The following is a 13,915-nucleotide window of genomic DNA, read 5'->3' on the forward strand; positions in this document are numbered from 1 at the left end:
CTGCATCTCTTTCTCTTAACGATGATGCCGTTAGCTTGTACCTTTAATGTGGAAGTCATAAAACACGCCGCATCCCAAACCCTGACAGAATGGCTTGCTTCCTGTCACATTAGTAATTTCTCAACCTGCCTTCCCAGAACATCCACAACTCTGTCCCAGCAAGTTCTCAAGTGTGAAAAATAAAAATAAAAACACGGGATCCTGTTCTCACTCAGCCCGTGACCTGTTTTATCTTCTGAGTGATGCTCGCTAAGCCAGCGGATGGTGTGTGCAAAGGAGAGTGTTCCCAGGGCCCAAGCAGGACTTTGGTTCTCCTTTCTGGTCCAGTAAAAACATCCAGTATTAGATTCATGAAGAACAAGAAGGGACCGAGGCTCGTGAGCAAACCGGTTCAGAATGGGGAGGCGGGTGGAAAGTGTACGAGGAACAGGTATCTAAGGCGGCTTTTCTCAATGGGGTCAAAGCCCTTATGAGTTCCTGAACCTGCCTCAGCCCCATTTCCCTTCCTTTCTGCAACATTTACTTTGGGAGTTAATCCCAAAGAGGCGGAGAAGGGTAGGACCTTAGACACACCAAGCAGCGGCCCTACAACAGCTGTGCACAGTAAGAGGCCACGGTGGGGATAGGTTTAAACCAGTGGCCGTAGCCCATGCCAGAGACCCTCCAGAGGAGAGGCAGGTGGCCAAAGACAAGTGTGACAAAGCCAGGCTTCCTTTCCTAGGGGCGTGGAGGACCCACAATTAGAATCCTGAACTTGGAAACAGCCCATCAGAAGATACTTAGGAATGCTGTATCATGTGCTTAATTTTGACGTAATGGTGACACAGAGTGGAGGCTGCCAAACCAGACAAACGCAGCTTACACTCCCCAATCCACCGCCTCCAGCTGTGAGACTGTGGCAGGTCACGTCACTGTCAGAGGCTCAAGTTTCCTCCTCTGAATAAAAGGGAACGATAACACCAACCTCAGAGGGTAGATGTGGGGACTTAATGAAAGAACAGCTCCTTGCCCATTTCCTGGTGTATCCTTCTTATCTCTTTCTTGGCAATGGAACCACAAGGGTTTGCAGCTGGTTCTACAAGATCCAGTGATATACCAGCTTCTTGGGTTGGATCAGGGTTTCTCAACCTTGGCACGACTGACCTTTGGGTCAGGTGGCTTTCGGTGGTGGGGGGCTGTCCTGCGCACTGTAGGATGTTGAGCGGCATCCCTGGCCTCCACCCACTAGATTCTAGTCGCACCGCCACCCACAGTTGTGATAACCAAAAATGTCTGCATTCATGACCAACTGTCCCTGGGGCTGGGGGAGAAGGTAATCATGCCCCTAGTTGAGAACCATGAGGTCAGAGGCACAAGGGGAGACCCAACAGGGGTTAGAGGGGCAGGAGCAGTGAGTGAGAAAAATGAGCAACACAAACAAACTCATAATAAAATGTCCTCCAACAGCTGCTCTGCACAAAACCCCTGCAGGTAAATTGTCCTCAAGAACAGAATTTGTTCCTTGAACTTAACAGGTGAGATTACCAGACTTCCTTTTCGACCCTAACAACCTGTGACCAATTCCCTGGAACAGACACAACTGTCCTCCAAGGACCCACGTTCCTCTTACTAAGACGAAAACCACATAATTACTGGCTGCGTTCTTTTTACAGGTAAATAAGCACGGCCTGTGGTTACACAAAGATGACAAGAAACAAAAGAACCACCCTAGAGAAGACGTGGGAGACTCAGGCGGGCACTTTGCCTGGAGGAGCTGAACATCTGGCTGGTCAAGGGCCTCTCTCTGGGAACACGGTACCTTCCATACAGAGGGAGAGGGCAGGACTGATGGGCTGCATGTATTTGGGTGCTGAGCTGGCGTCTCCTGCCCGAGGCCTGTTCTGGTGGAGCCATCACTCACAGGCCTCGGTCAGAACCTCAGTCCTGAGCGCCTGGGGTCAGAGCTACCCTGGCAGATATGTTGTCAGCATTGTCCTCTGGAACTGAGTGGATTACTGCCTGCTTCTGCCCTGCATTTCTTCAGGTGTTAAACAGATTCATCTAATGCAGGCCCTTTGGGGTCTAGAAGGCATGTGATATCTAGTGGGCCACATGCAGCCCACAGCTGTTGTGTTTGGCCCACAGACAAACTAGTTGCCAACTAATTTAAAAGTCAGATTTTATATCAAGAGATGGGTTTCTGCCATCTCTTGGAAAATTCACAGATTGGCAACCTTCAGTCTCACGTGATGATAATCAACTAGGCTGAGTAGTGGTCAACTCTTAGACGGGGTCTCTGAGCTCCACTCCACACCCCTCCATATTGTCACAGCTCACTGGCTTTATTCACTTACATGACCTGCCTGGACCCTATAGCCATCTGAGTTTGCCATGGTCCTCCAGTCAAGAGGGATACATGTGGGGTACTTGTCTGCTCTGTTGACCCTGGATGCTGGGAAGGTGCCAAACCCAGATAAGCAAGATGCTGAAAGATCACAGAAATAAGTCAGAAGGCAGCCTCCCACCGGGGCCTATCTGTCCCATTTAGGGTGCCACGCCTGGTGGTGAGGTGCCTGCTTCCCCAATAATCACCTGATTAATAATGCAGGTAAGAGGTGGAAGCTAAGAGACAATGACAAAGGCTGAGATGGAAAAAAAGACTTGTACAGTTTATCCAAGTCTGTTCATGGTCCCCCTCTGAGCTGGGGGTGAGACATCAGTGCTTTGCCCCCACAGAACGCAAACAAAGCACCAACACATCAGAAAAGGAGACAGAGAATCTGTAATCCCAGCTGACCTCTATCTGATGTGAGTTATTCCAGGACCCCTAAAGTGTCATGGTTCCTGAAAGGGGGGCCAGGTACCAGCCCCGAAGTCACCAGAGCTGACTCCCCAGGTGGAAGCTTTGACCTGTGCAAAGTGCTCCACATCAGAGTAAACTGCCCCATCCTGCGAGACAAGGCCAACGGTCCTTCAGGACCTCGGACAGCTGCCAGGTCCCGAATGGGCCCCTGCAGGGCGAGGCCTGCCTGTGGAAGGCACACATTTCTAAGCAGGGCTGTGGAGCTGACCCGCCCCCCACCAGGAGGCCCGACAGGCAGCTGGGGCTCGAGCAGGCGCTTCCCCCTGCCGCCCTCGGTGACTTGTTCTCGGTGGCAGGGATGCCACCACAGTTGTGCTGCGCCACCTGCTCCATGCTCCTCAGCCAACTTGGCAGCGGGGAAGGAGGACAGCTTGCTATTCTTACTGCTCTGGGACTAGGTGTTAATTCGGCAGCTCTTTCACGCAGAGGAAGCCTTCTTTGGGAAACGCTCTCTCCCCTCGCCACCCTGACCCAGCTTTCTCCAAGTTTCCGCCTCCCCTCCCCTCTGCTGTGCTGGCTCCTGGCCTACTCTGTCCCAGCTTCCACCCTGTCACCTCCTCCTGTTTCTCCGAGCGCCCTTCCCCACCTGTGACACCCATTCCCCAGGTCATATTAGGAAACTGTCTCCCAAGGAGTGTTTCCAAAATCCTGAAGGCCGTGACTCTTTGGGATTGGAGAGCAGAAGTCAGGATTCCTGGGTGTTTTCTCGGAAATTCCCCAGATCATAAGTTATTCTTAAAATAGTCCCAACATTCTTCATACTATTTATTCATTATTGTGGAACTCTAACATGATCTGCTTAATAAATAAGAAATATTAAGTTCAGTGGTATTTCACAAAGAATCGTAGCCTAGAGCAAATATTCAAATGCTGGGAAATGCTAGCGAACACTATTGGGTCATGTTCGGATAATAATGCAACGTGCGAATCTCCTGCGTCGAAATTGCCAATTTAAGGACTTTTTGTGCTTCCAAAACGTATTTCTTGGAATGCCACTCACAGCAGTATACTATGTACATAAACTTATTAGTCTTTATTGTATTTGCAAGAATGATTCATTGTTTGCAGCAGACAGAGCCATGAACACACTACGTATGACATGGCATCAGCTAAAGGCAAGGCTAAGTAAGCAGATCATGACCGTTCCTCTCCCACGAGCTCCTGTCCTGGTTCCTGGAACCATCGACCTTTGCCTTCAACTCCATGTGTGGCACTTCCTGCTCTTGCTTTTACCTCATCAGCGTGGATTCCTTCAAACCAGGGATTGTTACACTTTAATTTTCACAGGAGAATGACAATACTTTTTCCTGATTTCCTGACTGATTTTTCTTGAGACCTGGAAAAACTTATGTTTCCTGAGAAACGCAGTCAGGATTCACTCCTGATGCCAAGCCACAGGCTGCAATCCTAGGAGACGCTCACCTCTCTCTCCTGCCTTCAGGACCCCCCAGAGAGTGGTTTCTAAGTCCAACGCCTCATGCTCACCTCGCCTGCTCCCAAACCAGTTTCCCCTCTGTCCCCTTTGCCCAGATATTTAGCCTCAAAATCTTGGCATCGTCTGGTTCAGGCCCTCCCACCCTTTCTCTCGACTCTTATGAAAGCACCCTGCCCCATCTCCCCACCACTCTCAGTCCCCCGCTCCCAGCTGCCAGTGGGATCCTCCTAAAGCGTGGACCTGAGCTCAGAGACCTGCGAGGGCTCCCTTCCCGGAGACCAAGATGGTATTGGTTTCCGAGACCTTCCACCCCCAGCTCCCAGCCCTGCCTTCCAGGGCGTCCTGGCCACAAGGGCAGCGCTTGCTCTCCGCCAGTGGAGGACAGAGGCCCCCCGAGCTTTGCAGCTGCTCTGCATATCTGGACAGAACATCTCCCCCTGCACGCCTAACAAAATGGTGATGAGTATCAAACTGGTACGAGAGGGTAGGGGTTAGTGATATCTGTCAAAATTTAAACATGCACCTGCCCCCTGAGCCAGAACCGCTTCTAAAAATAAACTCTACAGACCTACCTGCCAAACTGTACATCTAGTGCATCTATTTGAAACATCCCTGGCAATACTGTTTGAGGGAGAAAAATCTGGAAACCTCCTAAGTGTTCAGATGGAGAGATGGTGAAATAAATTATGAAACAGCCACTGCAGTGAGTACTCTGTAGCTTTCGAAGGGAATGAGCCAGCTCTATTAAATTAAAAAGGCAAACTACAGAGGGCTGGGTAGAGCCTGGCTTTGGCTTACATAAGTATTGACGATTTCTGCAAAGTTACATAAGAAACTTGACAGCGATCACAGGGGTGGGGGGCACGATGCACAGCAGAGTGGGGTGTGATGTTTACTTCTCCTTCTTATATCTTTCTGTTGCGTTTCAGTTTTTTTTTTTAATACCATGATTTTATCACTTCCTCCAAAACGTCTGCTCCCCAGACTCTCCTTTTCCCGTGCTCCCTTTCTGCTGGTAGAAAATAGTTACGCACATACAGAGCTTACTATATGCGAGGCGCTGTTCTACGAGCTTGACATGCATGCGCTCGTGGAACCCTCTCGGCAGCCCCAGGGAGGGATGCTGGCAACATCTCCACTGTACAGAGGAAGACTCTGAGGCATGGGAGGGCTTAAGATAGTTGCTTGAGGCCACACAGCTAGTCCATAGCAGAGCTGGGCTACAAACAGGGCAGTATGACACCTGTCTAGGCACTCTGCAAATTCCTAGTGAATGAAAACAGGAATGAGGGAAAGAAATGCTGCCATGGAATAATAACACGACCCACACACCTGCTGACCCTGAGGGCTGGGGCGCTGTCTTAGTCGTATGTACAGACCTTAGTCATATGTGTAATAATACCCCCACCAACCTCCCCACTACCCCAGGGGCCTACATGGAGTAGGTGCTCAGGAGACATTTGTTGACTTGAATACAGGGCTGTCTGTATGGAATAACTTGGTGCATCTCTATATCTGCCTGGTCTGTCAGGACCCCGGGTGTGTCATAATTATTTTCTCTCACTCCTGACAGCCAGTCCTCAAATATGTCCAGGGTCCAATCACCCTGGCCAAGCCACCACCCTCCTCCTGCTGGGCCCTACAAAAGCCTCCCCACGCGGTCCCCCAATTCCATTCTCTACCCCACATCCAGAGTGAGGTTTTAAAAACATAAACCAGGTTATGCCACATTTCTGCTCCAAACCCTTCAGTTTGGAGTAAATCCCGAAGTCACTGTTACAGCCTCCGAGGCCCTACGTGATTGTGATACGGCCCTGGTGACGTTTCCAGCCTCATTCCCCTGTTCTCTCTGTTATGGCCAAACTGGCCTTATCTGACACACCAAGCTTGCTCCTGCTTCAGGGCCTTTGCACTTACTGTTCCCTCTCTCTGAACACCCTTCCCCCAGAAATTCACAAGGTCTTCCCTCAGAGACGTCTTTCCCGACCATTTGGTGGAAACACTGCCCATGCGACTGTGACTCTCTAGCCTCTAACTATGCATTACTTTTCTGCAAAGACCTTCTTGTTTAGCAGTGTATTATATGTTTATTTTCCATTTCCCCGACTCCATAAAGGTGGTTTATCCTCTTTTTTCTGTTTTGTTCTCTGTTACATCCCCAGTGCTTGTTGAGTCCTTAGTAGGTGCTCAATAAACACTGACTGGATGAAAGAGGTGTTTGCTGAACACAAGCCCCTTTGACAGAGGTTTTCCGTGTATCCGCTCAGCAGCGTTTCTGCCCTGGAGATGTTCCAGGCTCCCCCACTTTTTCTGAGACTTGTAAAAGCTGCACGATCGTCCTCCTCTCCCTCTTCCTTGTAGAGCTGATCTCTCCCCATTTCACCACCAAACAGAAAAGAAATGGCAGGAGTAGAACATAATTACTGTGACCGGTGGGATGCATAGGGGGTAGGGAGGCCATCTCCGTATCAGAGAAGAGTAGCTGTCGCCCTGGTCATTTTCAGAAAGAGTGATTCATTCTGATCTCTGTGGGTGGGAGCCCTGAGGACGTGGAGGACCAGTACCCTGGGGACCGCACTTTCTCTGCATCCCTTAACACGGCCCCTGAAATAGCCAGGCCAGCAGACGGAGGTGATTAAGTGCCATTTTACATATCATTTCTCCAGGCGACAAGGTGGCAGGTCTCCCTGGGGAGGGGCCTCCGGGTAACGAGCTTCTGAGGAGTGGGCATCCTCCTGCAGGGGAGGCCTGGCCCCTAGAGGGGAGCGCTGCCATCTAGGCCCGGCTGAGCTCTTGGGCTCCCAGAAAAGCCAGAGCCTAGCTGTCGCACCCAGTTTCCCTGGGGCAGGCCCTGAGTCACTCCATCTAGATGAGAGATCCCCACAGGGGAAGGAGGAAGGGAAAGACTGACTTTCAGAATAATTCATGTTATAAGTCAGCATTTCATGAGCACCTACTATGTGCCCTATATCTAAGGGAAGCACAGTGGACTCTTGCCCTGGCCTGCCACTTACTCTCACAAGGACCTTAGGCAACCCACTTAAATTTCCTGGCACGCCAGTTTTTCACCTGTAGACACGGATGGATGGATGGATGGATGGATGGATGGATGGATGGATGAAGAGATAGATGGAGAAATGTCTGTAGGGTTTTTGTGGGGCTTCTCTCCTGGTCTTTCTCACGAGTCTCGTTATCAACGGCCACTGACACGGAGAAGCTGCTGTGTCCCGCTGTCACACAGAATCCTCACCTAACATCCCAGCAGAACAGTGATGTCAAATACTTATCTTCCCATTTTACACATAAGGAAACTAAGACTCAGAAAGCCTGGATCCTTGCCCGAGATCACCCTCCTCCTTCGTGGCAGAGGTAGTGTGCAACAGCACTGACTCCCAAACCCCCACGCGTTCCATTTGGACACCAGGGGTCTCAGACTCATTTGCCTTCGAGGGCCAGGAAGCTGAGGTACGTCAGCGAAGCAGGTCCAGGGGCAACATGAGAGGGAGCGGCGGGTGAGGCGCCAGCTGGGGCACACTCCTCCCATCAACAGTCACTCACATTGGTGTTTTATTTTAAAACACAGCCCACACCTAACCAGTCTGCCAGTCTGGCCACACAACTGAGATTTTTTTGAACAGGATCTGCACCCCTTTCTGGCCGCTGGACACGGCAGACCATTTTGGAACCTGAAGGTGTGGATCAGCCACAAAAACAACGTGAGTCTAGGGTGCTAGGAAGGAACCATGTGACTCCTGTGAGCGTCCCTGGCAAAGCAGAGTGCCCGCTGGCGTCCACGTGATCCTGGTGTTACCCAGGCTGAAGCGTCTCAACCCCACGCCAAAGCCCCACTCGCTGGGAGAACATGGCAGCTCCTATTTCAGCAAAAATATATTTAACAGCTTTGAGAGTAAATATGGCAGCAGATGGGGGTGGGGAGTGGGGAAAACATCGACTGTGTTTTCTGCTGAGAATCCGGTGGAGAATTTGTGCTGTGACCTACATTACTCTGGCTTCCACCCCCGGAACTTTTCCTCTCCCCTCACGGAATGGCAGAACACGATGCATTTCCCAAGGATGAATGACTCTGCAGAACAACGTTTTAATAACGTGCTAAATGACAGCACCACAAATCACTTAAGCCTTCACCGATCTGCAGTCCAGTTCCGCAGAATGAATTCTTGGAATCCTGGTCTCCCTTCGATAATGCACCTTCAAAGGAGCACCTGACATTTCCCTAAGTAACTGCTTACATCTGCCATGTGTCACATCTTGGGGTTCGCCTTTCCCTCCAACATGCCAGGAGGATGCAAACAACACGGGGCCCTCAAAGGAAGAGGGCGTTAGGGGGTGTTATCTGCTCACTAGTTTGGGGGCAGGTTCTGGTCCCCACGTGGGCCAGACATACACAGGGTTCAAAATGGAAAAGAAATGGCCCACTTCCTACTGTCCTACTTTCTAATTCAGACTGCTGCTGGCATGAGCAAGGAAGGCAATGGGTGGCAGAGAGATCTGGGGAAAAAAATTGAACCTGCTGATTCTTCAACTCTCAGATTTGTGCAGATGGCAGAATCCTTGGAAGTCATGCTGCCCCTTGCAGAACACAGTGAAATACTGACACACTAAAAAGGAAAGAGGAAATGGAAAAGTGTGTGTAAAAGCAGGTGCCATGGAATACTGGACTCCAGGCTGCATGAGCCTGAAGGTTTTAAGGGTTTTGGTGAAGAAAAATGAGCAAATTCTACCCACTAGGTTAAATCCCCTGTACACCTTCCATCTCCCGCCCCATATGGGAAAGGCACCACCTTGATTGACGCTCAGCAGTGGATGAGCTTGTTGAACACACTTTGGAGCACAGAGTGTGAGCAACGCATCATGGGTGCCTCACAGTCAAAGCCTATATTGCTGAGCAGCAGGTAAGAGCCAGCACCACAAACTCAAGTGTCTCCTGGGGCCAGGCTGGTAATACGAGTGACTATGGGAGAAAAACAGCCAAACACTAATGGCAAATGGCAGGGAAGGCTCGGCTCAGTGTCCAGGAGGCAGCAGAGTGGCGGGCTCAGTGGGGAGAGGGCGGCACTGTCTGACTGTAGCCAAGTGTGGTCCAATGGGAATGCAGGTGGGTATGTGTCTGCTCTGGCTGCCACAACAAAATACCATGGACCGGGTGGCTTCAGCAGCAGACAGTTATTTCTCACACTTCTGGAGGCTGGGAAGTCCATGATCCAGGTGCCAGCAGATTCAGTTCTGGGTGAAGGCTCTCCTCTTGGCTTGCAGATGGCTGCTTTTTCACTGTGACCTCATGTGGCAGAGGAGAGAACTCTGGTGTCTCTTCCTCTTCTTCTAAGGGCACTAATCCCATCACGGGGCCCCACCCTTATAACCTCATCTAACCCCAATCACCTCCCAAAGGCCCATCTCCAAATGCTACCACACTGGGGATTAGGACTTCAACATATGAATTTGGGGGGCACATTCAGTCCATAATAGGGTGTGACCAATTCTGAGTTTTCCAGAGAAGCCTGATATATGATTTTTAAAAAAATATGATACCTTCTAATTTTTTGACATTGGCAACACTTAATTAAGAAAAAGTAATAACATGGACCTAGAGATTACCCTACAAAGTGAAGTAAGTCAGACAGCAAAAGACAAATATCATATGATATCACTTGCATGCAGAATCTAAAAAAATGATACAAATGAACTTATTTACAAAACAGAAACAGACTCACAGACATAGAAAACAAACTTATGGTTACCAAAGGGGAAAGGTGAAGTGGGGGATAAGTTAGGAGTCCATGATTAACAGATACACACTACTATATATAAAATAGATATTAAAAAAAGAAAAACAACAACAACAAATAACAAAACCCCACCGGAATAGTCAAATAAAAGAGGTTGGAGGGTCAGGCTCCATCCACAGGCTGCGGGTTTGTCACCCATGTCCTCAAGCCATGGGCTCTGGCACCAAACAGCCCGGGCCCCCCATGTGCTGGTAGGTAACCATGGGGTCACAAGGTAACCTCTCTGGCCTCATTTTCCTTGTCAGTGTTAGGTGGAACCTTATGAAATTGCCCTTTCATTGGCAACTCTGTAAGGCTCCATGTAATAAAATGAAGATATGGTGTCCACCTAATTAACAGGCTCTCAGGAAGACTGGATGAGGTGAAACCTACAGCCAGAGCTTATAGTAAATGCTCAATAAGTGAGGGGAGGAAGCAGGGCAAGGCCATCCTTAGTCAACAAGTCCACTCATGTTCAGTAGCTGAAAGGGATCCTCAGGGCCCTGAATCAGCATTTGAAAGACCTGAGGAAATCTGTCAAGATTATAATAATCACACTTCGGGGAGTTTATTTCCTTAGTTGAGAGAGATGGTTTTTTTGTTTTGTTTTGTTTTGTTTTTTGCAGTACGCGGGCCTCTCACTGTTGTGGCCTCTCCTGTTGTGGAGCACAGGCTCTGGACGCGCAGGCTCAGCGGCCATGGCTCACGGGCCCAGCCGCTCCGCGGCATGTGGGATCCTCCCGGACCGGGGCACGAACCCATGTCCCCTGCATCGGCAGGCGACTCTCAACCACTGCGCCACCAGGGAAGCCCGAGAGAGATGTTTTTTTAAGTAGGAATCTCTCAGGGTGAGATTCTGAGCTGAGACACCAGACCTGCTGTTTTCTGGGGCTGCACAGACAGGAAGTTATCACGTGGAGGCTCACCAGCATGGACAAACTGGGCTGCAGCTCACCTTCCATCACCCCCAAATGAAACAATCTGCAAGCTCCAACCTGTAATCCCATGTCACTCAAAAAAGACAAAGGAGGAGAGGGCAGCTAACTGTGGAACTGCAAGGAAAGCCGAAGGGCAAGCTGTTTAATTTCAACTGGGGTCGAGACCAATGTTGGGTCCGGAGTCTTGTGTCAATATTGTGTCCCTTGCCACAATCTCCTACCAAAATGCTTTGTGCTTTTTAAAGCCCATGGAATTGAACCTCACATTCTCTCTGCTAATCAGGCACAAAGCTTTCTCTCTCAGCTCTCATCAGTGGCAACCAGAGTGGCTGGGACTGCACGACACGCCGAGACACGTGAGTTAAAGTGCAACTGTCGCAATTCGGCAGGCTGATGTTTGGTGCACTCTCCACCAGAGCTGCCCGGACCACCTGCCCTGGCACTAGGGGCACCAGCTCTCCCATACGAGGCAGCCTCTTCTTCTCACACGTGAGGTGGGCAACCGTTCTTAGCACTGGGGTCTCAGGACTACCTCTCGGATTCAATTTTCATCAGGAAATTTGGCCCAAACCCACCTGACTCAGTGAGAGGTTGATTTCCAACACTCATCACAGGCCAGGGGGCTGCCTTTAAAAGATGAAATGGGGACCTCCTCTCATGAACTATAGTGGCATTTTCAAAACAGCAAGATCAAGGTCCTAGCATCACAAATAACTGAGTAAAAGAAAAATACAGTTTTCCATATGGTGTATTCTGTCTGGGGGGGAAAAGGCATCTTTTTATCGCAGATAGCACAATACAATTATATCTTCTCATAAAGGTCCTGAAACAATTAGAGAGACATAAGCAAGTGGCTTGGCTGCAATTTCAAAGCCCTAAGCAGGTAAGAGGGCAGCCCTGCCGATGTCTGTCTGGTTGGACGTTCAACTTGGAAATTCTGGAAAGTGTGATGCCAAAGGCACACCCTTCCCCCCACAGACAGACGCAGAAATAAGCCCCGGCTTGAGTCATAGCATCACCGTTAGGACAAAGCAGATCCTCAAACCCTCAGCACACCACTTTAAAGCGCTCTGGGGAAAGGAAACTCTTGCTTCATCCCAGCAAATCAGTGTTTTTCAAGTGACAAGTCCCAACCCACTTTCAGAGGCCCACAGGTTAGCTATATGGATTCTTATATCTATCATTTCCACTATGATGGTACCGTTTTAGAAATAATATACAGTTGACCCTTGGACAACATGGGTATGAGTTACACAGGTCCACTTACACACAGATAGTTTTCAATAAATACATTGGAAAAATTTTTGGAGATTTGCAACAATTTGAAAAAAACTCGCAGATAAACTGCATAGCCTAGAAATATTGAAAAAAATAAGCAAAAGCTAGGTATGTCACGAATGCATAAAATACAATGTAGAGATACAAATAACATGCAAAATATACGTTAAGTGACTGCTTATGTCATTGGTAAGGTCAGCAGTAGGCTGTAAGTATTTAAGTTTTGAGGGAGTCAAAAGTTACACACAGATTTTCGACTACATGGGGGGTTGGCACCTCTAACCCCTGTATTGTTCAAGGGTCGAGTGTAATTATATTCTCTGGCATCTGAAGACTTTATAAAAACTAAGGATGCTTCATCACTTGGGTTCCCTGAATCCAAGGGTGTAAATGGCGCGGTGTGATGAGAGACTTATGAGCACAGAGGGGACTGATCAGTGATAAAGCAGTGACACCAGTGAGGCCCACCTGCCCCCAAGGTGAGGCCCAAACACATGTTTCCCAGCGACGTGACCCAAGGAGAGTCATGGTGGGGGAGGTGTGGTCAGCATGCAGACCACCGGCGCGGTACACGGCACGCGGCGAGCTCAGGATAAGCTGCTGCACACCGTCGTGAGCAAAGATTTGGTTTCAGAAAAAGTAGCATTTGCTCTGTTAACTGCTGATTCTGAATTGCAATGATTTTGTAAGTGCTTAACATGTAAACTTCTTTAATTTTCTTTTTTTTTTACTTTTATAAGACATATAAGAACAAGGAATTTATACCTAGTTTTAAGTTGGTTCATACTTAGGTCATATTAATATGAAAGTAATCTAAGTCTGCAGCAGTGGAAGTCTGCGAGAAGTTTCCTTGGGTTCACTGCCCACGTGCTGAAGAAAGCCTGACAGAGACCACTTTAGCTCTGGAACACCCGTGAGCTGCAAGCTTTCCTTTGATCAAAATGTACCAAAGTATAAAACCACAGAGCCCTGCGTTTTTCGCGAGCCTCAAATCAACAATGCTCACTTGCGGGCTCATTCTCTCGTGAGCCCTTTAAACTCCCAGACGCCTTGACCCAAGTCTCCCCATCAGCACCTCGCAGGCTCTGGGGCACAGCTGGGTCCTGGGGTGTCCAGGACGCAGACACATGCAACCGCAGGAGAGAGAAGGGATGAGGTGTGGGGCGGAGCACGTGAACGTGGTTGGTACTCACATAAAGAAGGGCATCAGCTGGACCAGGGTCTCTTTCTGGGGGCTGGCGGCAAACTCAGGGACCACCTGGATGACTTTGTTCATGACGCTGCGCAGGTAGTTCTGGAGCTGCTTCCTGCGTTCCTCCACAAACTTGGCGTCCTGGGAAGATGGACAGACAGGTGTGCTCAGCTATGCTTTCCTCACCCGCCCGGAGACGGACGACCCGGAGAACACGTAACCATCAATCATCACCTCCCAGAGTGAGTGCAAGTGGTGCCTCAGGCTTTACACGTGTAATCACATTTAATAATGGGAGATGCTCGTGGTAGTATTATTGTGAAGTGGGGAAGGCAGGTCCACGAAACTTCCTACAGTGTGTTCCCAGGAATGAATGAAATCTCAGCACCTGCACCGTGCCGAGTATGGTGCTGGGACCCGAGACAGACCACAAACACACAGGGT

At 49.5% G+C, this 13,915-nt stretch overlaps 1 protein-coding gene across 2 annotated transcripts in view; it reads right to left on the reverse strand.

The window, feature by feature from the left end:
• The window catches only part of SNX29 (sorting nexin 29), a 555,171-nt gene that overhangs the window by 45,996 nt on the left and 495,260 nt on the right, over positions 1-13,915 (reverse strand). For both annotated transcript variants that reach the window (XR_014017700.1, XM_081257848.1), the window contains exon 20: positions 13,473-13,612. Coding sequence is in view for 1 of the 2 variants with exons in the window: in XM_081257848.1 (XP_081113974.1) it covers positions 13,473-13,612 (140 nt within the window). In the remaining variant the exon portion in view is untranslated. The remainder of the gene's footprint in view (positions 1-13,472; positions 13,613-13,915) is intronic.

Source organism: Mesoplodon bidens (assembly GCF_964165515.1).
Source record: "Mesoplodon bidens genome assembly, chromosome: 15".
Classification (NCBI taxonomy): Eukaryota; Metazoa; Chordata; class Mammalia; order Artiodactyla; family Ziphiidae; genus Mesoplodon; species Mesoplodon bidens.